This window comes from Malania oleifera, chromosome 10 (assembly GCF_029873635.1).
Source record: "Malania oleifera isolate guangnan ecotype guangnan chromosome 10, ASM2987363v1, whole genome shotgun sequence".
NCBI classification, from domain to species: domain Eukaryota; kingdom Viridiplantae; phylum Streptophyta; class Magnoliopsida; order Santalales; family Ximeniaceae; genus Malania; species Malania oleifera.
Window position 1 is genome coordinate 94,937,550 of NC_080426.1, and position 27,141 is coordinate 94,964,690.

At 39.8% G+C, this 27,141-nt stretch overlaps 1 protein-coding gene across 1 annotated transcript in view; it reads left to right on the top strand.

Annotated features, from left to right (window-relative positions):
- Positions 1-446: 446 nt before the first annotated feature.
- The window catches only part of LOC131166253 (mitochondrial outer membrane import complex protein METAXIN), a 43,155-nt gene continuing 16,460 nt past the window's right edge, over positions 447-27,141 (top strand). Inside the window, exons 1-4 of the mRNA XM_058124616.1 lie at positions 447-722; positions 1,080-1,414; positions 1,653-1,729; positions 1,904-1,964. Coding sequence (XP_057980599.1) covers positions 566-722; positions 1,080-1,414; positions 1,653-1,729; positions 1,904-1,964 — 630 coding nt within the window. The 5' untranslated portion in view covers positions 447-565. The remainder of the gene's footprint in view (positions 723-1,079; positions 1,415-1,652; positions 1,730-1,903; positions 1,965-27,141) is intronic.

Genomic DNA, 27,141 nt, shown 5'->3' on the forward strand with positions numbered 1-27,141 from the left:
TTGGGGTAAAGTACATACCCATTTCTACCCTTTTATAGCCTACTCGAACGGTCACCTGCAAAACTCTCCAAATAGTCACCTACAAAACTCTCTGAATAGTCACCTGCTGCTGCTGCCATCCTCCTCCCTACCAGATCCTGCTCTCTGTCTTTTCCTTGCGTTCGCGAGTGAAGCGAAGGAAAAAGAAAGAGTTGAAGGCAGTTAAGGCAAATCTCACTAGACCAACCAGCGAGATTTGCCATGAGTCACAAACCGATCGACCATGTTATTTCCCAAATAAATACTATTTAGTCTAATGAGATTGGTCTTGACACGCGTTAACACCCGAGTATCTGAACCCTTTAAATCTCGGTGGACCAAAAAGAGAGAGCGTCATTTTGCGAAATATTTCTCCAAATAGAGTATTAATTAATATATTATTTAAAATTAAAGAAAAAAAAGGGAAAAAACTCTGGAAACAAGCCTTGAAGGCGCCCGTCTCTCGTTTTCTCGACTGACTCTAAAACCACTGCCTCTTCAATCTGTACACTCTTGGGAGCGGAGCCGGTGCGATATCTGCGTATCCATGGATGAAGTGGGGGAGCATGAACTGACTCTTGTGACTAGAAAACCTTGCTTTGGTCTCCCCACTTCCTGCCCCTCTTGCTTGCCTGTTTACATCTACCTGAGATTCTCTAAAATCCCCTTCAATATGAGTTTCAATCTAATCCATCCTGATTCAGGTGCCCTGGATTCTCTCACTTACCCTTCCAATTTGTTGTGTTTTTTATTTTTGTTTTTGTTTTTGTTTTTGTTTTTTTTTGTTTTTTCGTTTTTTTGTTTTGTTTTTGTAAGCGCATGATTGATTTTGTGGCAATGTTCGTTACTACCTTAGATCGGCGATTACCCTTTGATCCCGCGTTCTTGTTCCTTGATTATTTTATTGTAATGGTCAAAGTCTTTAGCTTGAATTTCTGGAAGGTTATGGCAATGCAACTTTCAAATTAATCAAAATTTGATGCGTTGCTTGTTTCCATCTAAGTCATTTACAGCATCGTTAGTGTCATGATCTTGTTGTGACTCCTGGCTTTGAATTTTAGATCAAATTCCTTTTGTCGAATCTGGTGGTTATGTGGCCTATAATAATGAGAAGGGCGGGGTTATTGAAAGCTTGAAGGAGGATGGTATTCTTGATTTGGACTCTGAGTTCCATGCTGTCCCAGAATGGCTATCAACGAAGGCAATGGTTAACTCCTGGCTTGCAGATGCACTATTGTACGAGCTCTGGTTGGGGTGTGATGGAAGCTCTGCTCATAAGATTTATTATACTGATCTTCCATGGCCAATAGGAAAGGTTCTGTTCTTCAAGCAAAACCATGCTGTGAAGCAGCTACTTGGGATCAACAAGGACAATGTTGAGCGAAGAGAAACAGAGGTCCTGCCTTCTGTTATTGATCTTCTAACTGCGTCAGCTTAGATATGCACATTTAACCTCTTTTGTTGCGTCTCTTCGCCTATTTATCTGTTTTAAAATTAAAATATAGGATTTCAGTGCACCAGTGATCACTGTTTACTGATAGAAGTGAACACACACTCTCTCTGCCTCACATTTTTGTTAGAATCTTTTTTCCTATCTTTTAACTTATAATATTCTAAATTTCTAATGGAATCAGATTTATAGGAAAGCAGCCCTTGCATATGGAGCTTTGTCAACTAGGCTAGGCGAACAAACATTTTTGTTCGAAAACAGGTGACTAGCAATTATATGCACCTTTTTTTTTTTCTCTTCTTATTTGCTTTTATTGGCTTGAGAAAATCTTTGAAGTATTTATTATGAACTTCTAATTAAGACCTCTTCTGGCAGTGAAACTCGCAAAAAGTATTGTGCTGTTGATTTATGCCTTTGCGTTGTTTTTTCATGCAGGCCTACGAGTTTGGATGCATTGTTTCTCAGTCATGCCCTTTTTACTCTTCAAGCATTACCTGTGAGTTGTTTGATTGATTCCGTATGGTTTTGACTTGTAATTGGAAGCTAGTCACTTGCTGTGTCAAAGTTGATTTAGAAATGAGCTCCTACTTAGGTTTGAATTCAAACTAGATTTATAGCATTCCTTGGAATTGAAATTAACTGTATGGACCTATATAATATTAGTTGCTTAATAAGAAAGATTGACATGGATTTAATATTGCATGAGACTTTGAAACTTGAGGATGGAAGGTTGCATGCTTCGGAAATATGAACATCCGCACATTTGTTAAACTTTAAGGCTTGAACAAGTGAAGTTCAAGCAACATTGTGCTTTTATAATCTTATGGCTTTAACAACTTTCCATCATGTTTCACAAATTAGTTGCATTTCTACTGGTTGAAGATTGATATAACTCAACATCTAACTAAGTATACAAGAAGAAAATAATGAGCAACAATTGCAATTCTCCAATAATCTTGTCTTTTTTAAAAGGCTCTCATTCATTTTTACAAAGCTTTTCTTGCGATGTGGATGTAGTGAGCTCATCCATAGAGAAAAGCTATTGTTGCAAATTATCGTCTTGTGTGGAATGCCTAGATTACTAAAGATGGAAGGGATGCTTGTGGAATGGGGCTTTGGAAATGGAATATTATCAACAAAAAGTGAATTCCTTAAATGGATATGAAGATATATCCTTTTTGTTGGAGGAATCTTGGCCGCAGCAGTGTCACTCTATGAAAGGTCTCTTTCTCTCGATGGAGACGTAGCCTTGATGAAGAGGGCAATGTTTGTAGCCTCTTATAAATTCTTCTCTTATCAATGAAATCTCTTTGTTTGTTAGAAAAAAAAAATGTTTGTAGCCTCTTGTTGGGGGGAAGGGGGGGGGGGGGGGGGAGGAAGCACACCCACAAATTCGAGCTTTGGATCTTAAGGCGTTCAAAAGCACTTAGAGTGTGAAGAAATTGGAGAAAATTTCTTGTGGAATATGAGTACTACTTCAAGGCTGTCCACATCCTTGAGAATTGGAAAATGCTGATGATGTCTATGTATTTGGTGGGGGGTGCCAAGTTATGGTGGCATATTTAGATAGAGGATGAATATGAATGTTGTTGAAATATAGGAACTGGTGAAGGAGTTGAAGGATCAATTCCTTCTCCTGGCAACAATACATGGTTGCTAGGGATGCTTTGACAGTTGAAACAAAGGGGTACAGTATGTGATAATGTGAAGAAATTTAGTTTGTCGGCGTTGGATATCAAGAACATGACTAAGGACGACAAATTATTTGACTTCTTTGGATTGCAAGCTTGGGCACAAAGGAAATTGCAAAGATAAGGGAAGGGTGCCCTTGCAGCCATAATTTTAGTGGATGGGCTTGTTGATTTGAGTGTCAATCCCAAAATTGATAGTTCCAAAGCTAAGCCTAAGAAAAATATCAGCAAGCCCAAGGAAGCTGAAAGGAACATGAATGGACTTGGCTTTTCTTTGATTGGTTGGCTCAGCTTCATTGACTTGGCTTTTAGATTATGATGATCTTTTGGTCCAATTTTCTGTTTTTGTGTTAAAGGGAGGATTTCTTATGCTCTTGATTTATTTTCTTTTGCACTTTTTTCTTTTGTTGTACATTCTTATCTTTTCTAGTAAATTCTTTGTTTATAAAAAAAGAAGAGGAATTTGAATGGAGAAGGGAGAAAACCAAGTTGGAGGGAATAATAAAAATGAGGAAAAGTAGGTGGCATGGAGTTTCCAAAATTTTGGTTGTTTCATTTGAGATGGTCCTCCTGAAGCCTACAAGTGTCCCAAGGTGGGGTAAACTCAATGCTATTGTTGCCACAAAATTGAAAGATTGGTGACTTTGATGGTGAGGGTCCCTTGGGTGTCAATTCTCCACAGCTATTGAATGCCATTATCAGAAAGAAGTCTTTGATGCATAATGATCTTCTATGTGTGGTTGAAGGTAAATGGCATTGAAGTTGATGCAATGGTGGATTTGGGGTGCTACTCACAACTTTGTTGGAGAGTGGAAAGTGGCAAAGTTTGCTCTCAAAACTTCCATAGAACTCAAGTCAAGTTTGGAGCTAGGCTTATTCTCTGCTAATTCATTTGAAGGTTAGTGTAGTTTAATGGTAGCATCAGTGTTTTAAATGGCGTTCTTGAGGCGCGCCTTGATGCGTTTTGGGCCTAAAATGCCCTAAGGCGTTAGTGGAAATGCGTAAGTCCTAAAAGGCGTACACCTCAGGAGAGAAGTCTCGCCTTTTTATGCCTCAAATGCCAAGCTTACGCCTTTCGGGATTCTTGGTTTATAACCTAAAATAAATAGGGCAAAAGCCAGAATGCATCGAAAGCCCTATCCTACCTCTCTCCCACAAAGCTTCCTCTGTTCTGCTCCCTCGAAGAAGCCTCTAACGAGTCTTCTCCTTGACGATAGCCTCTGCCTTCTCTTCGACGATTCCTCCAGCACCTCCTCTCTCTCCGACGACTCGATGGCTGCTTCCAACGATTCCTCCAAGCTTCTCGTCTCTTTCCGACGAGTCGACGTTCCCTTCCAAACTCCGATTTTCCTCCGACGACTCATTCTGACGTATTTTTTCCCTTCGATGAACCCTCGGAGCCGTCATCTCTCTATAGTGACCCTCTGCAGTCTCTTGCCTCTCTCCACGACCCTCTCACCCTCTCGTACTCTCTGCCACTGTGTTGGCTGCGGCTGGCTTTGAAATTAGAATCTTGACACATTTTTAATTTGGCTTTTTCTTTTGGCTCATGCTTATTTTTTTAATATATATTGTTTGTGTTAGTTAAAACTTAAAATTGGCCTATATGATATTTAAAAATTATGTTTTTTCATTTTTCTCTATTATTTTAAAAATGTTCACATTTTTTTATTATATATAAATTGATTTTATTTATTAATTATTTTTAAAAATATAGTCCCAAAATGCTTACGCCTCAATGCCTTAAGACTTACGCCTCACCTCACGGAGGGTAAAACGCCTCGCCTTATGCCTTTGCCTTTTAAAGCACTGGGTAGCATTGTTAGAATATGAAGGTTGCAGCATTTTCAGAATTTGAGTTGCAAATTCGCAATTGCCGATATTCAATTTACCATTCAAATACATATAGATGCGTTCAATCGTGTTATTGGGGGAGTTCTTATCCAAGAGCGCCCTCCCCCCCTCCCAACAAAAAAAATATCCCCTTCCTTTGGTAGCCTTTGCTTAGTCTAGGTATTCTACACATGAGAAGGAAATGATTGTGGTGGTTCATTGTTTGGAAACCTAAAAACACTATGGGTACTCATTATGCAGTGATGATTGACAATGTGGTTAACACCTACTTCAAGGCCTAGACAAAATTAACTCAAAACCAAACTTGGTGGTAGGAGTTTGTGGCAATGTTCAAATTTGAGTTGCTAAATAGACCTTCAAAGTAACCTAAGGTTGTTGATGCCCTTAGTAGGGAGAAAGTAAAAGGATATATGGCTACATTGATGTAATTAGAATATGACTTCGTTGACTGGATAAAAGATTGCATGTGGATAGATGTTGAGTATAGTTGGCTCCAACAAGTTGTGAAGGATGGTACGGTGAGGAGTGCTCTATGCCAATGGTGGCAAAATTTATGTTCCTTGTGGTGTTGGGCTCCAAAATGAATTGTTGAAGCAAGCACATCAATGTGGGGTAAACATTCGGCGAGGGAAAAAACACCTTTTTTTTTTTTGGCTTGATCATAATACTTGTTGAAGATGGGAAACAATGTGGAGGCATATGTCAAACCTACTTCGCTTGCAAATAGGACTAGTAGGAAATACAGAAGGAAACATGGTTGCTTTTTGCCTATGTTGATAAAGCTATGGAGAAATCTCTTATGATGCATTTGGGAGCATGGATTTTGGACCTTGTATTTGGATTTGGGTGGATTTAGAAATATTTCAATACACTTTTATATTACAGTTTATCCAAATCCAATACAACTCCAAATCTATGACCTATCCAAACATAGGGTTAATGGTTTTTCTTGCGGGTTTACGTAACTAAGAGATCTTCAATCTATTTGGATGCTAGATTGCTTCTCAAAGTATGTGCCAACACATTATGTCATGAGCCAAGCTTGTTTAAGGCATTATGCTTGCCTGTGATCGCTTGTCTTGTGGGCATGGGATGGGTTACCATAATGTAAAATTGTAGTATAGGTTTTGTTCAATGCCCTAGTGTAGAGTGGTGGTATGACTCCTTGGACATTTTAATGTTTCCTAGTTTGAAAGTTAAAATTGCATACAAAGCTCTTTAGGGTAGGATGAGTGTTCATCAATCTTGTAAACTTACTAGCTTTTGTAAACATGTTTATCTTACTTGCCTCCCTCGCTAAACACGCGTTGCTTACTGAGGTGGTATTTATGAATTACGTTGCTTTATTATTTACCACTTGCTTGTCATTTGCTTTCTTGAATTGCTTTTTGCTTTTGCTTACTTTTTATTCAACTACCGTGAATGTGTTTTTGTGGTAAATTGTGGTAATCTTTGGTTGACTAGCTAAGCAAGAGTGCTTTAGCTAGTGCTACATGACCCTTCACATGGTGGGGAGTGTTCGGCCCATGACAATTGGTGTTAGAGCTTGGTTAATTGGTACATGAATTTGGTTGCCTTCTTAAAGGGATTATGTGAAGCATTGGTAAAAGACTATGCCAACCAATACCGAAAGAATTGAAACGCTAGAGTTTTAGGCTAAAACAACCAACAATGTGGCCGTGGAGATGGCCAAACTTGCTGAATTTCTTGATGCATTGGAGGGATCACAATAGCATCAATAGGGTTTTATGGTGGAGATGTCAGAGGACCTTCATGTAGCAGTAGAAACTTTGCAGGTTCAAATGGCAGATATGAATGCCAAGATGAACATGATGGTTCTTGCAGTGGGAAATTCCAATACTATGGGGTATGGAAGAACAAAGGTGCTAGAAACCATAACATATGGGGAGTGTTCGACACGTTGAGGAGTTCGATTCTTCTTATTTGACATGGAGCAATACTTTCGTGCAGTGAGGACCAATGTGGAGCAAGTGAAAGTATTCTTGGCAAAAATGTATTGGAATGGTGACGCTAAGTTGTAGTGGCTACCAAGTACAAATAAATTGAGAATAAATTCTGTGTAATTGATTGTTAGGTAGACTTGAAGAGAGAGCTCAAGGCCCAATTATTTCTTGAGAATGATGAATACAATGCTCAATGTAAACTAAAAAATCTTAAGTACACTTGTACAATAAGTGAGTATTTGAAACAATTCTCTGCTTTGATATTGGATATTCATGACATGTCAGATAAAGACAAGCTATTCTATTTTCTTGAGGGGTTGAAGCCATGGGCAAGGTCAAAACTTCATCGACAAAGAGTTCAAGACATACAAATCGAGCAAGCTATTGTGGAATGCTTGATTGATTATGTTGGAGTGAATTCCACAATGCCCAAATAGAGTATGGCATGGGTGGAAACAACGAAAACTCTTTCAAGAAGGGCAAACCCAAAAGGAGTCAACACTAAGGCATCAACTTCAAAGGAAGCTTCATTGTTTCGATCATTCAGCACACCCAGTGATAAGGGTAAGATGACATGCTTCTTATGTTGAGTTCCTCACAGAGTTGCTGATTGCCCTCACAAGTCCAATTAATGCCTTACGAGCTTCCATTGCGAAGAGGACACTAGAAGATGGCGAGGATGAGGAGGAAACCTGAAGATGGGTGCAATGTAGTTACAAAAAACATGAAAGAGGAAACAAGAGACAAAAGTTACGCAAGCAAAAGAGTTAATGTTTGCGGATCAATGGATCATTGGGAAAAGCACTCGTGCTATGGTTGATATTGAGGCTACTCATAACTTTGTCTCATAAGCAATAGTGCAGAGACTCAACTTGAACTTAGACAAGGATTTAGGACACATGAAAGAGCCTACTCTAGGAGTAGCAAAGCAAGTCACCATGAAGCTTGGATAGTGGGCGGGGCATGTAGTTTCACAACCGTGCCAATGGATGATTTCCAAGATTCTTGGAATGGAATTATTGAGGGAAACTAAGACCGTACCAATGGCATTTGCTTGTTCTCTTTGTTTGATTGGATACCATCCTTGCATGGTGCAAGCCATTGTGAACAAAGGGGACAATAAGAAGTTCCTCTCTGCGGTGCTACTCAAAAAGGGTTTGAGAAGGGGTGAACAAACATACCTTGCCACATTGGTGGTAGATGAAGTAGGCCAAGAGCGGGTGCCTATACCATCCGAGCTATGTTGGATGAGTAAAAAGTTGTGATACAAGACAAACACTTGTCTCCATGATGGAGTGTGAAGCATGAAATCAAGTTGTTACTAGGAGTGAAGCCGCTTGCCAAAGGGCTATATCGGATGTCACATCCAAAGTTAGTAGAGTTAAGGAAACAACTTGATGAATTATTGGAAGTGGGCTATATACGTCCTTTTAAAGCATTATTTGGAGCACCGATGATGTTTCAAATTGCTTCGATGTTGTTTCAAAGTAAACATGATGGGAGCATGTAGATGAGTGTGGACTACTACACACTCAACAAGGTGGCTGTGCGCAACAAGTATCTATTCCACAAATTGCTGATTTGTTTGATAAGCTAAGCCATGCAAAGTACTTCACCAAACTTGACTTGTGGTCATGCTAGTACCAGGTTAGGATTGTAGATGATGATGAATTGAAGACTATTTGTGTGTTATGGCACTTTCATACTAGCACCAAAGTTTTGTTCGGCAGAGGAGACAACACAATTATTCTTCAAATATATTGTGAAGTATTGGGGTATTCTCCAAGACATTATTGGTGACCGAGACTCATGATTCATTGGTAGTTTCTAGATGGAACTTTTTAGAATCTTTGGTTCATAACTTGATATCTCTTCGAGTTACCACCCACAAACAAATGGATAGATGGAGAGATTTAACGAGCTACTAGAAAAGTACTTGTGCCATTTCATCACTGTCAATCAGAAGAATTAGTGCAGCTACTCGATGTGGCTCAATTCTGTTTTAATGCCCAAAAGAGCTCCACAACGAAAAAAAGTTATCTTTGAGCTTGTTACAGGCCAATAACCTCTATTACCTCACATAGTGGATGAGCCATATATAGGAAAGAGTCCAAGAGCATACATCTTCATCAAATAATGGAGACAAAGTGTAGAGATTGCCTAAGCTGACTTGGAGAAAGCTTCCAAGCAAATGAAGAAGCGAGCAGATCAGGGAAGAAGACTGTTGCACTTCAACGTGGGTGATCTGGTGCTTGTTAAACTCCAAATTGAATAGATCAGGTCCCTACGGGGTCGAGATATGAGATAATTTTGCAAATATGAAGGATCAGCCCCTATATTGGCTAAAGTTGAGAAGACCTCTTACAAGGTTGATCTTTTTTTTTTGGATGAAAGTGCAGCTTGTGTTTCACGTCAGTTGCTTCAAGCTATTCAATGCCAACACTAAAGATCCAAGCAGAAGTTAGTCAATTAGCACCACTGAAGATTGTGCAACTTGATAGAAGAGAAGTTGATGTTGTCCTTGCAGATAAAGTGCTCACATCATCAATGAAGAGGTGGCACGAGTTTTTAGAGATGAAGAAATCAACTAGATTTCAGTGGAAGACCTACAACGGTTCTTGGACAAAGTTGAAGAGTTCCTAGCGTCAAATTCTACGAGGACTTTGACCGCATAAGTGGAGGAGAATGTCACGAGCCAAGCTAGTCAGGGCATTATGTTTATTTGTGGTTGTTTGTCTTGTGTACATGGATGGGTTACCAATATGTTAATAGTAGTAGAGGTTTTGTTCTATGCCTTAGTGAGGAATGGGAGTATGATTCAGACATTTTGATGTTTCCTAGTGGTAGAGCTAAAAAAACATATAAAGCTCTTTAGGGAGGCTGAGTGGTCATCAGTCTTATAAAACTCACTAGCTTTTGTGCATGTGTTTAGCCTACTAGCCTCTCTTGCTAAGCACATGTTGCTCACAAAGGTGGTGTTAATGAATTATGTTACTTCAATGTTTATCGCTTGCTTGCCATTTGCTTTCATGAATTGCGTATTACTTCTACTTACTTTTGATTCAATTGCTGTGAATGTATTCTTGTGATAAATTGTGGTAATTTTTGGTTGACTAGTTTAGCTAACAATCCTTCATAATGTGTGAAGCGTTTGGTCTGTGACACTTTGGGATGTTTGAGGGCATAATTGGTGATTGGGATACACAGTTCACTAAATGATTTTGGACTCACTTGTTCAATCTGTTGGGAGCCCTTATGTAGATTGTCATAGTGAGGTGAATGCCTTGGTGGAAGAGTACCTTAGACACTATTTTACTGCAATAAAAAGTATTGGGTCGACTTGATGAATGTTGATAAGCTGTGTTAGAACTTGCATTGGTTCTCATCTACATGGATGAATCGGAACCCCTTTGAGTTAGCCTTGGTTTTCAGCCTCTAATCTCATATGAGGTCTTTTGCAGTGTTAGTGTGTATTGGCAGGGAAGCCAAATGCTTATTGGTTGGCACGATCCAAGTAGGTGATGCTTGAGGAAGCTAGGGATAGCTTGGCCAAGACAACAAGATGCATGAAGAAATATGTAGAACAGAAGAGTTGACAAGTGTAGTTTAGGAAGGGGGATTTAATCATGTTAAAGTTAATTTTTGTTTTGGAAGAAGATTAGCAGCAAAATTGTGCCTAGGGGATTCATTCCCTAGTTTGATAATCCCTTGAGGTTGTGAAGAAAGCAGTCATGTTAAAATTAACTTCAAATTTGGAAGAAGTATGAAATTGTGCTCATTGGATTGATCCCGAGTTTGATGGTTCCTTTGAGGTTGTGAAGAAAGTAGGAAAGTTTCTATTGGTTAAAAGTGCTGGACGGCTTGAAGATTCATCCCACTTTCCATGTCAATTTTGTTGAGACCATTCCACAAGATGCATGAAGAAATATGCAAGTGGGAAGAGCCAACATGTGTAGTTCTGGAAGGGGGACTTAATCATGTTAAATCAAACTCTAGATTTGGAAGAAAATAAGAAACAAAATTGTGGCTAGGGGATTGATTCCAAGTTTGATGGTCCGTAGGTTGTCAAAAAAGTATTCATGTTAAAGTTGACTTCAAATTTGGAAGAAGGTAAGTAGAAAAATTGTGTAGGGGTTTGATTCCCAAGTTTGATGGTTCCTTCAAGGTTGAGAGGAAAGTAGGGAACATTGCTATTGGTTGAAATTTCTGAATGGGTTGATTCATCACACTTTCCATGCCAATTTTTTTGAAACCTTTCAATACCATGATTAGAATTGTGATTGGGGTGTTGACAAGATTTTGGGATCACAAGACTGAAGGTTTAGAGTAAGAAGAATAGGAGGACTCATTATTTGGTTGAGTGGAAAAGATTGTTAGTTTGAAGAAGGATGTAGCTTTGTGGCAAATTGATAAGTAGACATTAATACTACGTGGATTTCCTTTTGATTAGAACATGATGTCTCTTAGTGAGGTTGTTTGTTAGCCCCTTGTGGGTTTGGCGTGACTAAGGCATGTTGGTAGCATTGCCATATGCCAAGACATTGTTGGGGTTGAGTTATGATGGATTATCCTTTGTGGGATTCAGTTGTCAACCACTATGTGACTTTGTTGGTAGCACACGGTGTGTGGATACATTTGGGCTGCATGGGTATTTGGTTGGTTGCGGTCAAAAGATCAAGCCTTTGCATGGATGGTAGCACATGTGTTTTAATTAGGCATTCCATGGGCTAGGTGCGGATACTTTGCATGCTTGTACTTGTGTTGAAATACTTGATCCCTTTCATTAGCGCATTCTTAGTTTCAATTTTTCTAGGTTTATCCTTCAATTTTTTTTTCCATATTTATGTAGTGGATAACAATAAAATAGATTTATTAAGCAAATAGAAATTTTTCAATGTGAGCTTATAAAAAATTGATGATATGCTGTGGGATTTTTCAATACTCTCTCCTTTCTTTTCTCTTGTTATTGTTCCTTGGCATCATGGCAGCCATAAAGCATTTTAGGAGAGGATTGCCATCAATCCATTAAGATCGAAGGGAAAACCTTTGATTTGAGTTTGGATCAAGTGGGTAAGGGAGATTTTTTGTTTGTTCTTGAGTGTAATTTGAAGCAAAATCAATGGGCGAGGCTCTTTGTGCGAGCAGCGAAATGGTTTATGATGGTTTGGCTTGGAATTCTTGCAGATTCAGAGTGGTTTTTGAAGCACTAGATTTGGTAGTGTGAGGTATTAGTTGATGATTCGACCGACAAAGCTTGGGAAGTTCTTGGAGATAAATTTGGGATGGAAAGAAAGACGGTTTTTGATGTTTGTTCCTAGAGGACCAAAAATTGTTCTTGGAGCTAGGTGATGTCAGTAGACAAAACGGGATATGTGATAAGTGCTCAATGCAACATGAATAAAAGCCATCGATCTCCTGAAACTTATGTTGAGTTTCTTGGCTAGGCCTAAATTTCTAATTATCACGAAGGGGACAATGAGCCCACTATAATGCACAGTATAGTTAATTCTTATATAAAGATGGATTTTCCCCTTCTTTAAAATAGATTGAATGCACTATTGTAGGAAAGGGTTTTCAAGCCTTACATTACACAACACAAGTGGATTGGCAGATCAAGCAAGGCAACCTCCAATAGGGGATAATAGCAACTCATTTAGTCTCAAGAAAACGACTGGTGGTTTTGTGCTTTTGGCTCGAGAGGGTTGTTTCCAGGATGAGGGCTTGATTAAGAAGTTGCCCTTAGTGTTAGTTGAGGGAGGGTCTTGCACTAAGGTTCATGAAGGCGATATAGATAACAAACAAAGGTTAGTTGCTAATGAGGGGGATAATTTTGCTCGTAAAGGGAGGAATTTTGAGAAGGTCTATGATCGACAGGTGGATGAGCAAGTTAATTCTTTCAAGAAATATGGGAAAAATCTAATAAAAAATGTTGAAAGCGCTTCATGTGTCATTAAGTCCCAAAACTTTCAAAAGGGAGATACAAATGAGAGGATAATCAAGGGTAAGGAAAAAGAGAAATGGGGCGATGTGTCAGCTAATGATAGTAATGATATTAATGACTTCGCAGATAAGGGTGGTTTGCTTTTGAATGAGATTCAAGATCAATGTGGTTCTGCTTTTGAATCAATTGATTTATTTGGGGATTACCATATGTGGTTCCTTCTTCAATGGAAGGTTTAGAGGGCACTTTTATAATTGAGGATGGTTTGGGCAAAAAGCAATAGTTTAAGGAAGGGATTCTTCCGACTCCAGTTGTTCAGGTGGATTAGAAAGACTCAACATTTAATGGATGAGATGGGTCTATGGTTTTTGGGTTTTGGAGGTAATGAGGTTCACTTTGATGGAGATAAGAAGAAATTGAAGAAAGGGTCAACATGAACTAGCAAACTTGAAGTGCTTAGTGAACTATGAGGGCAAAAGCTTAAAGAGAGGGTTTCTTATGTGATTTGCATCTTAGGTCTTTTATTTTTCTATTTTATATTTATAAGAGGGCTAAAAACACTAACCTCCCTTGAGCTTGCAGATATGCTAGGGACCTCCCTTGAGGTTTTGAGAATTCCATAGACATCCTTTGTGGTTTACCAAAAAGACACAAACCTCCTCGTGTATTTTGCAAAAAAAAAAAAAAAAAAAAAAAAAGTCTTTTGAGGGGTGTAAAGTGTCTCCAAAATCAAATGCCAAGGGAGGTCTGTGGCTTTTTTGAAATCTCAAGGGAGGTCCATGGGATTTTTCAAACCTTTGGGGAGGTCCTTGTCTTTTTACCAAACCTCAAGGGAGGTAAGTGTCTTTTGCCCTTATAATTTTTATCAGTGTTTTGAAAGGCGTTTTTATGTGTAAATAGGGGTGGCATAATTCGGTGAAAACCAAAATAACCGGCCGAAATTGGCCGGTTCGGTTCGGGTAAAAAACTCTATTCGGTCGGTTCGGTTAAAATTCTACAAAAGTCCGGTTAATCGGTTTCGGTTCGGTTAACGGTAACAAATATATCGGTTAACCGATTAACCGAATTACTAAATTACATTTTAAATATAATTTATGTGGGCAATCGGGGGACTCGGGTTTGGGGCCTGGGGGGAAGAAGGGTGGAGCCACGGAGGGGTCTCACTTCACTGAGACACTGAGTGGGAGAAAAAGGGATTTGGGAATTGGGGATTGGGGATTAGAGTTAGGGCTAAGGTTTTCGTTTCTCTATGCTCTGCTGATCTGTGCCGCAGGCCCGCCGCCCGCAGCTCTCCATCAGAGTTATCGAACCACCTCTCGGAGTTGGCGAATCCCCTCTTCGAGTCTTCGGCAGCTCGGCTCTCCAGAGTCCAGCCTCTCGGCCCTCAGCGTCTCAGCCACTCCACTTAGCCCTCAGCGATTCAGCGTCTCAGCAGCTCAGCCTCTCTTATCTGCCAGCTCGTCGTGCAAACCTGATAACTCTTCCTCTCCTCCTCCTCCTCTTCTTCTTCTTCTTCTTCTTCTTCTTTAGTAATATAATTATCTGAATCCAACTTTCTTTATCTTTGAATTTATTTATTAAAAATATAAAAAAATAGATATTCTTCCATTAAAAAAAAATTTATAATTGTTTTTGTTTCTAGCAATTAATTGTAAATAATTTCGGTTAAAATCGGTTAACCGAATTACCCGAATGGACAATTTGGTCGGAGTCAGTTCGATTTCCTTCGTCAATTCGGTCGGTTCGGTTAATGGTATTATTTAACCGAATTTTTGGGTTAATTCGGTTAATTACCCGAATTTAGCCGAACTGTCCGTTTGCTCACCCCTATGTGTAAAGGAGTAAATCCAAGAAAGCGTCCGCCTTAGCCAACAAAGCGTACGTCTCAGAAAAAAACCACGCTTTTTTACGTCTCATAAGCAAGGCATACACCTTTCGGTCTCCCGCGAAGCTTCTTCTTCACTGCTCTGTTGCTGAAGCCTGATGAAGCCTTCGCTCTCTCTTTGAAGCCTGGACGAAGCTCGACGAAGCCTCTGCTCTCTCTTTTGAAGACTCGAAGAAGCTCGACGAAGCTCGGCGAACCCTCTACTCTCTCTTTTGAAGCCTGGACGAAGATGGACGAAACATTTGCTCTCTTTCGAAGCATCTACACTCTCTCTCTCTCTCTCTCTCAGCCTCTGCTCTCTCTCTCTCAGCATCTGCTCTCTCTCTTTTGAAGTCTTTGTCCGATGTGTCTGAGTTTTTATTGTCTCTTAGGTTTTTGTTTCATATTTTAATTGTTTAAATTAAATCTACACTTGCTGAAATGTCTGAAGCTGATCCAAGGGGCAAAAAAAAAAAAGAAGATTTTGTTTGAAGGTACATATTTTCTCCATTATTCTAACATTTTTCTCATTTTAATACTATATATATACATATATATAATTATTTAAAAATATACAGTCCCAAAAGGCTTACGCCTCGCCTCGCAGAGGGTAAAACGCCTTGCCTTATGCCTTCGCCTTTTAAAACACTGATTTTTATTTTTATTTATTTTATTTTTTAGCATCCTTCTTTTCATTGTTATCTCCTTTATCTCTCTTAATATATCTTCTTTTACAAAGCTAGGAAGATCAGGGAGAAGGTTGCAATGCGTCCTTCTCAGCATGATTGTCCTTGCCATTTGGGCACTTGAGTGTGGCAGTCCCCTCCCTCGTTTCAAACCTAGCTTGACAACCAGCTACCATCAACAACTAGTTATCATCGACTGTAGAGGCCCTTATCATTGGTACTCCATTCCCTAACTATCGATAAACACATCCTCTACCCCTCGAGAAGATTGAAACTCCCTCTCTGACCCCTTGCGATGATCGGAATCAAATTCTCGATCATTAGATAGGTCACGAGGAAGACCCTAGCCTCACAAAGCCTTTTTTTCATTAGTCTACAATTGCAGTCTTCTCTCCATGAGCCAGAGTGATTGCTTTATACCATTGGTCCTCTTTACTGTCTCCCTCTTGACAATTTTGGATTGTCCAAGGCCCTCGCAGGTGTTTGATTTAGGGATGAGAAGGTTTGCTTCCCTTAAAATTGAGAGGGAAGTGTTATATGTAGTTTGGTTGGACTTTGCGATGTATCAATTTATGAATATGTCGGGAAACTCGTTTCTTTCATCATGTTGGAGAAGGAGGATCTCGTGTAGGTCCTTAAGATGCTGGGAGTGATATGCGAGGCCAAACTAGGGACTTCAAAGAGTTGGCAAGGAACAAGATTCAGCAAGGATGGGATTAGTGTGGGTCTGAAACTGCTTGAAAATGGTAGGGGCAGATATATATGTTTGGAGAAAGGGTGCAACAAGTTTTTATATGCTGTTCACATTTCGGAGGGTGCTTAGAAAAGGGGTGGAGGGCCCTTCTTGATGCCTTGCTGGAATTGTTGTCGACCACGGATGAGACTCCTTCTAGGAGTGTCAGGTCGTGTTTGAATTGCATATCATCGAGTATCAGTGGATAATAAAGAGAGGAGAAGTGTGTTCCTAAGACTTTTGTCGAATATATGCTATGCCAATGCTGTCAAAGGAGGTTTAATGCTGAGGATAGATTCATGAATGGCTACCATTTGCAATCACAGGGGCTGGGGGGGTGTTCTTTTCCTATCGGGCATGCCATCTCATTGCGAGAGAACCCGATGCCCAAGCCTACCGAACAAAGAAAGATAAAAGTTGTATTAGTCATTAAAAATAATGGCCCAAATGCTGAGAGCCAAACTTCAGTACTGCAGCATACTACGCCTGGTTTAGAGATGGAAAAGGGTCAAGAAGAAAATAAAGAAGAGGTGGATGGGCTGAGTTCAGAGGATTATCCGCTTTTAGAAGAACTTGTGAAAGGTTGATGTGATAAAGAGGTTGCAGATCTTGGCAAGCAAATTGATCCTTCAACAGCAACTTATGTTGAGCTGACGAAGGCGATTCCAGAAGGGGATATGGAAGATGGTTTAGTGTATGATTCAGATGAAGATTTGGGCTGCATGTGCGAGTCTGAGAAGGAGCTTTTGGTTGATCAGATGGGATCTTAATTTGAAGATGAAGGATTGTATCAGTTGTTTGAAAATCCTGATTGAAGAGCTAGAAGAGGGTGAGGCAAATAAGGAGAAAATTTTGGAACCGAGGCCGCTGCAAATGAAGAGTGACAAACTTCACTTGAATGTAGATCTCGCACAAGCAGGTATAAATTCTTCTAAGCATAATTGTGACCAGGTGAAAAGCTTTAAATATTGTGGGAGTTTTCCCTTTTGACCATGGCCATGGGTGTAGTTCGTACCTTGTTTCTAAGTTGTTTGTTCCCTTTTGCAATGTCAGGAGGATTATATTGGGAAGATGGGTTTTCTTTCTAGGGACCCTTGTACATCTAAGAGTAGTAAAGGCGTTTTGCCCATCCTTATTAAACCTATGCCTTCTCTGGTAACTTTTTGTCATAGTGATGATTTTTTCTAGGGGAGAGGGTTATGATCCTAGCTCTTAGGGAGGTGAGAGAGAGGTGTCCTTGACCAATAACAATTCCTTGAAGGCATGGGTTTGGAGTTGGTAGACCTGGTTGTTAAAGCAGTTGGGTTTGGTTTGAGTCTTAGGGTGTATGAGAGAAGGAAGAAGAAGGTCTAGATAGAGTTAAAAAATTTGATGTCGTCAATTAATTATAGGGCGGGAAAGGTATCAGAAGGGTGGTAAACACATTAGATTATGAAGATAGATTGTTGGAATGTGAGAGGTTTTGGTGGCTTAAGAGAAGCTTGATTAAGGAGGTTTTTGGATAAGAATCCCACTATAGTTTCCTTATCTAGAAAACTAAATTAGAATCAATAGACGGGGGCACAGTGTAAACTATTTGGGATGGGTGTGGAATTTTTGCCTTATAGAGGTGCTTTGGGGTCATTCTTGTCTTATGGGATTCCCTTTCTATTTTGAAAGTTGATACTTTGATGGGGTTTTTTTTCTCTGATGATCTTATTTGAAATTAGAGGGAGGGGGCGGTGATGGGTCTCTTCAATTTACAGTCCTTCTAGGCCTACTTTGAGGAATTCTTTTTGGGAAAAGCTTCACTCTATTTTTGGGTTTTCTTCCCCTAGGTGGATTGTGGGTAGAGGTTTCAATGCAGTTAGATTTCCTAGAGAGAAGAAGGGGGGATGGGTTGTCATGGGCTGAGTATTTCGTACCTTTTGAAGGGCTGTGCGACTTTAGTTAAAGCACTCTTGCTTAACTAGTCAACCAAAATTTGCCACGGTTTACAAATAGAACACATTCATAATAGTTGAATGAAATGTAAGCTGAAGCAGTAAACAATTCATGAAAGTAATGGCAAGCAAGCAGTAAACATCGAAGCAACGTAATTCATTAAGCAACACCTTTGTAAGCAACGTGTCTAGTGAGGGAGGCAATAATGACTGGTGTGTTCTACAAAGATTGATGAAATCTCACCCTCCCTTAAAGAGCTTTCTATGCTATTCTAGCTCTGGCACTAGGAAACATCAAATTGTGCGAGGTGTCATACTCCCATTTTTACACTTGGACAGAAACACCCTCAAAGCAATAAACCTGTACTAGTATTTACATGATGGTAACCCATTCCATGCACACGAGACAAGCAGTCACGAGCAAGCATAATGCCTTGAACAAGCTTGGCTCGTGACGCTCCCCCACTTATGTAGTTGACATCCTCGTAAACTTTGACACTAGGTACTCTTTAGCTTTGTCCACAAATAGTTGCATGTTTTTTTTGCAAAAGTTTAGTTGATTTCTTCGCCTCCAGCGCCTCTACACTTTATTAAGAACTTGTGCTGCTTCTTCCTTGATGATGTGAACTTTCTTGTTTGCAAGGATGACTTCAACGTCTCTTCTATCTAATTGTGCTGTCTTCATTGCTGCTTTGGTTGATTGACTTTTGCTTGGATCTTCAGTGTCAGCGTTGAATAGCTTGAGGCAGCTTACGCAAAACACATGATGCGTTTTAACCCAAGCTGGAGGATCAACCTTGCAAGTTGCTTTCCCGAATTTAGCCAAGATGGAGATAGGTCCTTAATATTTGCGAATTAGCCTCCTATCATGACCTTGTAGTGACTTGATCTTTTTAGGATTGAGCTTATAAGAATTGAGTCACCCACGTTGAAGTGCAACGTTTTTCTCCCCTGATTTGCACTTCTTCATCCGCTTAGAAGCTTTCTCCAAGTAGGCTCGGGCAATCTCTACATTCTGTCTCCATTCTTTGGTGAAGATGTATGCTTTGGGACTCTTACCTCTGTACGGATCATTTTCTATGTGTGAGGTAACAATAGCTGTTGCTTTGTAACAAACTCAAAGGGACTCTTGTTGGTTGTTGAGCTCTTTTGGCATTGAAATAGAATTGAGCTACATCAAGTAGTTACACCCAATTCTTTTGGTTGGCGTTGAAGAATGGTGCAAGTACTTTTCTAGTAGCCCATTGAATCTCTTAGTTTATCCATCTGTGTGGTAACTCGAAGAGACGTCAAGCTGTGAGGATTTTGAAAAGTTCTGTCCAGAAGTTGCTAGTGAATTTTGAGTCTCGGTCACTGATTATGTCTTGAGAACACCTCAATATTTCACAATATGTTTGAAAAACAATTGTGCCATTTTCTTTGCCGAACAATATTATGGTGCGTGTATAAAGGTACCGTACTTCGAAAACTGGTTTATGACCACAAGTATAGACCTTGCATCTCCTACTCTAGGCAAGTTGGTGATGGCGTTCAGTGAGACACTCCCACGGTCTAGTTGGTATTGGTAGGGGCTCTAGCTGTCCTATAATTTTCTTCCACTTTACCTTGTCTTTTTGGCAAATGAGATAAGTTGAGATATAATTGACCACATCATCATGCATGTGTAGCCAATAATACCTATGCTTCAACAATGCCAAAGTGCGATGCCGTCTTGGATGTCCTGCTCGTATGGTGTCATGACACTCTCTCCGTAGTGTCTTCTTTAGACCTCTAGCTTGTGGCACAAAGATCCAGTTACCATGTGTCATTAACAATCTGTTTGCCACCTAGAATTGATGCATTTTGGCCCTCTTCCGTCAACTTTATGAGGTTTTGGGCTCTTGGATCTTTGGCAAGGTTCTCCTTGATGCGCTCCCGCATCGTCTTGGTAACATTATTTATTTTCAACTGTGTTACCATCTGTAAGGCCGCTAGCTCAGCCTTCCTACTCAATGCATCTGTAACTTGGTTCATCTGCCTTGCGTTGTACTTAAAACTTTGCTTGGAATGCTTGTCGATGCCCTTGCTTGGGTGATAACTTCGGTTGTGTAAAGAAGTGACTGACAACTGAGTTATTCATTTTCACCACGAATTTTGACCCAAGTAGGTAATGCCGCCACGTGCGGAGATATGTATCACTGCTAGTATCTCCTTCTCTTGAGCTGCATACTTTTGTTCAACTTCACTAAGCTTATGGCTCTCATACGCAATAGGATGTTCCTCCTATAACAAGACTCCTCTAAGGGCGTAGTCCGATGCATTTGTCTATACCTTGAAGGGTTTCATGATGTCCAGAAGAGCAAGTACTAGATCTCTCATCATGACATCCTTTAAGTTGTCAAATACTCCCTGACACTTCTATGTCTAGTTCCACCTTTGACCCTTCCTTAGGAGTCCTGTTAAAGGAGAAGTTCTCCTTGATCTTCATGAACTTCCTATAGTAGTTGGCAAGACCAAGAAAGGAATGTAACTCCTTCACTGTTGTTGGGATCTTCCAATCTTGAATAGCTCTTACCTTCTCCATATCCATCCTAATTTGACCTTGTTCAGTCACATGACCAAGTAATTTTATATTCCATTGATTGGAAAAGCACTTCTCCTTCTCTTTCTTCACATATAGACTTCTCACCTTCAGCTTGTCGAAGACCTTTTGTAGATGCTCTTTATGGTCCTCCAGAGTGGACTTGTAGATAACAATGTCATCTAGGTATACCATGACCAACTTGTTGAGGTACTCATGAAATACCTGGTTCATAAAGGTGTAAAATGTCGTAGGCGCATTCGTCAGTCGGAATGACATCACCAAGAACTCATATGCCCATATACTGTGTCATACAAATCGTCTTCGATACATCCCCATTTTATATACTCACCTGATTGTAGCCTAACCTCAAGTCAAGTTTGGTGTAATACTTTGTAGGACTTAATTGATCAAACAAATCAGCAATCAATGGAATAGGGTACTTGTTGCACACTGTCACCTTTTTGAGTGTGTAGTAGTCCACACACATCCGCATACTCCCATCATATTTCCTTTGAAACAACAATAGTGCTCTGAACTGTGCTTTGGAATGACATATACATCCTGCTTCCAACAGTTCATCAAGTTGTTTCCTTAGCTCTGCTAGCTCTAGAGGCGCCATTTGATATGACTTTCCAGCTGGCGGCTTCACTTCTGAGAACAACTCGATCTCATGCTCCACTCCCTATTGTGGAGGCAAGTTGTGAGGTAGCTTCTGTGGCATCACAACTTTGTACTTATCCAACACAACATGAATGGTCCTAGGCACTTGTCTTGGCCTACTTCATCTACCACCACTGTGGTTAGATATATCTGTTCACCCCTCAATCCTTTCTTGAGTTGCATGGCAAAAAAGAACTTCTCATTGTCACATTTCTTTGCAAAGTTTTGCACCATGCAATGGTGGTCTCCCATCAGACAAAGGGAACTAGTAAACTACATCGGTATCGCCTAGTCTCCTTTAGGAATTCCATTCCAAGAATGACTTGGAAGTCATCCAACGACACAGTTGTGAAATTCATATGTCCTGTTCACTATCCAAGCTTCACAGTGACTTTCTTGGCTATTTCTAGAGTAGGTTGAGCTGTAGAGTTAACCACTTTCATGTGTCCTGAATCCTTCTCCAAGGACAAGTTGAGTCTCTTTGATCTGTGAAACAAAGTTATGGGTAGCCCTGATATCCACCATAACATAGGTGCTCTTCCCATTGATCCACAAGTCAACAAACATTAACCCTTTTCCTTATGTAATTTTTGGCTCTTCCGTCTACCTCTCCAATGTGTTCACTAACTGCATTGCACCCATCCTCAAGGTTTCCTCCTCATCCTCATCATCCTGCAGTGTCACCTCCACGATGAAGCTTGTAAGGCATTGAGCAATGATGTGTGAGAGCGCTTAACAACTTTGCGAGGGCCTTGACATGAGAAGCAGGCTATCTTACCCTTACTATTGGGTGTGTTGAATGATCGAGACAAAAAGCTTCTTTTGAAGTTGACTCCTTGCTATCAACTCCCCCACTTTTGGGTTTGCCCTTCTTGAAAGACTTTTTACCGTTTTCACCCATGTCACTCTCTTTGGACTTTGAGGAACTCTCCTAAGCATGGTCAGTCAAGCGGTCCATGACAGCTTGAATGTTGACAAGTCTTGAACTCTTTGTCAATGAAGTTTTGTCCTTGCCTATGGTTAATACCCCTTTAGAAAATTGAATAGTTTGTTTTTCTCTGACATATGATGGATATCGAACATAAAATCATAAAACTATTTCACGTATTCCTTGATTGATCTATTGTTCTTGAGGTCTCTCGGTTTGCATTCAGCATTATACTCCACATTTCTTATGAAAGAATTGGGCCTTAAGCTCTCTCTTCAAGTCACCCAACAATCAATGACACAATGTCCATTCTTAATCTCATCGTACTTGGTATGCCACCACAGTTTGGCATCACCAACTAAGTACATGATTGCAGTGTTTACTTTCGCTTGTTTTGAGTCCGTCCTTGTTGCTTGAAAGTATTGCTTCATATCAAACAAGAAGTTTTCCAACTTCTTGTCATCACGAGCACCCCCAAATGTTTTGGGTTCCAACACTTTGGTTCTACTAAACCCTAGAGTGTGGGAGTTTCCCATAGCAAGATCCCTCAAGTTCAACATTCTAGTCAGATCCATCATCTAAGCTTGCAAGGTCTCCTTTGTGTGGTGGTCTCTGACAGCTCCACCATGGAACTGTTGTTGCTTTTGTGATCCCTCCAAATCTTCAACACGTTCAGCAAGTCTGGCCATCTTTATGGCCACATTATTGGCTGTCTCAGCCTATGCCTCTAGCGCTTCAATTTTTCAGTATTGGTCAGCATGGTCTTTTACCAATGCTTAACACAATCCCATAGTGAAGACAACTGAATTCATGTAGCGATTTAGCCGTGTTTAGATACCAACTGTCATGAGTCGAGTATTTCTTACCTTGTGAAGGGTTGTGCGGTACTAGCTAAAGCACTCTTGCTTGAGTAACAACCAAAGTTTACCATGATTTACCAACACTACACATTCATAGTAGTTGAATGAAATGCAAGCAGAAGCAGTAAGCAATTCATGAAAGTAATGGCAAGTAAATGGACAAAACCATGTAACTCATTAGGCAACACCTCTGTAAGCAATGTGTGTCTAGTGAGGGAGGCAAGTACTATAATGACTAGTGAGTTTTACAAGATTGATGAACACTCACTCTCCCCTAAAACGCTCTCTATGCTATTCTAGCTCTGGCAGTAGGAAACATCAAACCATCCAAGGAGTCATACTCCTATTTTTACACTTGAAAAGAGATGCCTTTAAAGCAATAAACATATACTAGTATTTACATGATGGTAACTCATCCCACATGCGTGGGACAAGCAGTCACAGGCAAGCATAATGCCCTGAATCAGATTGGCTTGTGATTTGGGGGGGGGGGGGGGCGTAGAAATTCTGTATGTATGCTCAAGTTTGATTCATTAATTGGGGATTGCAGGTTGAGATATCTTCCTTTGGGGAATGCTTCATTCACTTGGTCTGTGGGTGGGTTGGGGGCTGGGGCTAGAGTAGTGGCAATTAGATTGGATAGATTTTTGTTCTGTAGTGAGTGGGCGGATGAGTTTCCTAACCTCTCTCATACCACTTTTCATAGGACTACTTCTGATCACTTCCCTATTTTGTTGGAGTCTAGTAAGGTGTGGTGGGGTCTCGGCCCTTGCAGGTTTGAGAACATTTGGCTAAACCATGCAACTTTTAAATCTTTGGTTATTGATTAGGGATTCATGGGGAGAGGAAGTTGAGAGAGATTGGGATGGTTTTAGATTCATGAGGAAGTTAAAAAGGCTAAAGGGAAAATAGAAGACTTGGAATAAGGGGGAGTTTGGTGATGTTAGACTTAGAAAATCTAGTCTTTTAGGCGAGTTTCTAGGTTTTGATCGAAAGGAGGAGGAGGTAATGTTGTTTGATAGTGAGGAGGCTAGAAGAGTCTCTATTAAAAATGAGTTGGAAGAGGTGATTTTTTTATGAAATGAGGAGTTGTAGGCAAAATACCAAGTTTAAGTTTGTGAAAGATGGTGATTGTAATTCCTATTTTTTTCCCCATAGATTGGCTAATGGTAACAAGAGGAAAACTTTGATAGGGAGCTAGATTTGGGGGATGGGAGGTATACTAATGACCAACATCTTATAGCATTGATTATTACTAACTCCCTTCATAATTTGTATTCAGATGATAGTCATAACAGACCTATGAATAAGGGTTTAGATTTGGATCCTATCTCTACTGATCAATTGCACTAGTTAGAAAGACCATTTGATGTGGAGGAAGAAAGGGGAATGGTATTTGGGATGGATAGAGATGAGGCTCTAGGTTCACACGGGTTTAACATGGCTTTCTTTTAAGATTGTTGCGAGATAGTTAAGGTTGATTTGATGAAAGTTTTCATTGATTTCTATGGAAATGGGATTTTGAGCAAGAGTATCGATTCCAATTTATAGCCTTGGTTCCTAAAGAAAGCTAGATCTTATAAGGTTGAGGACTTTAAAACTATTAGTCTCGTCTCTAGTGCGTATAAGAGTATCACTAAAGTCTTAGCTTATATGAGTGCTATGCTCAATAATACTATTTTCAAAAGGCTAGAGTGCTTTTGTAAGGGGAAGACAACTATTTTGGTGGCTAATGCGGTGGTGGAGGGTATCCGTAGGAATCATAAGAGCGGGTTCATTTTCAAAGTAGATTTCGAGAAAGCTTATGATAAAGTGAGTTGAAGTTTCGTAGATAAGGGCTTCGTGAAAAAGAGTTTTGGGCAGTCTTGGCGTAAGTGGATTAGGGGCTGTTTGTCTAATGTGTGGTTTTCAGTTATTGTTAATGGTGAACCTAAATCTTGGTTTGCTGCTTTGAGAGGCATTAGACAAGGAGGCCCATATCTCCCTTTTTGTTCATACTTGTAGCTGATGTTTTTAGTATGGTGCATACGGTGGTTGATAAAGGGTTGGTAAAGGATTAGGCATGGGGAATGAGGGTGTGGTGGTTTCTCTTCTTCAATTGGCTAATGATACCATTTTATTTCTTGATGATCTCAAGCTTTCAATTAGAAGAATTTTTGGTATACTTAATGTTTTTGAGAGATTTTTCGGGCTTAAGATTAACATGGGCAAAAGTGATTTGGCAGCCCTAAATATATTTGTTAGGAGAACTAGTGATTGGGCAGAAGATATGGGGTGTGGTTTATTGGACTAGCCCCTAACTTATTTAGGGGTTTTGATGGGTGGGAATCCTAGAGGGGCGTAATTTTGGAATCCAATAGTGGAGAGGATTACGAGGAGATTAGATGGTTGGAAGGGTGCCCCTTCCTTTTTTGGGGGTGGAATCTATGCTTATCCAGGCTTGTCTCTCTAGTACTTTGTTGTATCATTTATTTGTTTTTAGAATTCTAGTGGGAGTCATTAGCAAGCTTGAGAGAATTATGAGATTTTTGTGGTTTGGTTTGGGGGGTCGTAGGGGGCCATTTAGTAAGCTAGGCAGAGGTTTGTACGTCTAAAAAAGGAAGGGGGAGGGGGGTTGGGTTTTGTACCTTGATGTCTAAAAACACCACTCTTTTAGCTAAATGGTTGTGGTGTTTCCGCTTGGCATAGAGTTATTTGTATTAAGTTTGAGTTGGATGAGGATGGGTTGGATACCAATGCTACTTTACGATGTTCTTTGGGGAGACTGTGGAGGTTGTTTCTCAGATTTACTTTATTTTCACTGCTCACACTAAATTTAGGATGTGGAGGGGTTCCTAGATTCGTTTTTGGCAAGACCCGTGGCTTAGGAATGATTCTTTTCCTACTTTTCCTCATCTTTTTAGATATTGCTCTGAGTCAAATAGAGTAAACTCTTGTGGACAATGGGAGTGGCTTTTTGGTCTCTTGAAATATTCATTTCATGAGACCTCTAAATGATAGGGAGATGATGAAGTTGTCTTCTTTGTTGCCCTTATTGAATGATTGCAATTTATCATTGGGTAGGGATGTTCGTTCTTGGTGTTTGGATCATTTGGGGGTGTTTTCTTGTAAATCGTTCTTTGAATTTTTGACCTATTCAAACTATCCCTTTCCTCTTTATCATGTTATTAGGAAGGTTAGAGTTCCCCCAAAAACTAAAGGTGTTTACTTGGTTGGTTGTGCTAACAAAATTAATACCAATAACTTGCTGCAAATTAGGAGACCTTTTGAAGGCTCTCTCCAAATGTTTGTGTGCTTTGTTATAGGAATTACGAAACAGCCTCTCATCTCTTTCTGCATTGTGATTTTTCATGGAGGATTTGGAATAAATTGTTTGGTTTTATGGAAGAGAGTCAGATATTCCCTTGTTCAGTGAGACTTTGTTAATCACTTCTTTTATGGCTTTGTAAGAAGGGAGGACATGGCAGGTCTTTGAAAGTGCAGCAAGCAGTTTTGTGGGGTTTATGGTTGGAAAGTAACACGCGAATTTTTTTTGGGGAAGAAGTTTGAATTCCTCTTTGTTGTGGAAAAAATTCAGTTTTTAACTTCTTTATGGTGTTCTAGGTTCGGAATTTTCAAGGAAGCTAGATTTCAAGATTTAAATAGGGATTGGAAGAACTGGTTGGCTTGATTTCTGTTTTTTGTTGTTTTAGCTTCTTTCTGGTTTGTTCTAGATTTTTTTTGACAGATGTCTTGTTCTCCCTTGTTGTAAATTCTTTCCCTGTTAATGAAATTTCTTTTGCAATAAAAAAAAAAAATCTTCTTTTACTATAAAATAATGATGGGATACTAATAAACTAAGGTTCTATTAGAATCGAAAGGATTCACATTACTTCGGATCTACATAAATATATCTTTATTATGTTGTATTATCTAGGAAATAGAATGATTTTGATGCTATTGTTGTGCCGTGTATTGGGTTGAGATATGTGCAAGAGCCTAGGTTTGCTTGCATGATATGGGAATTT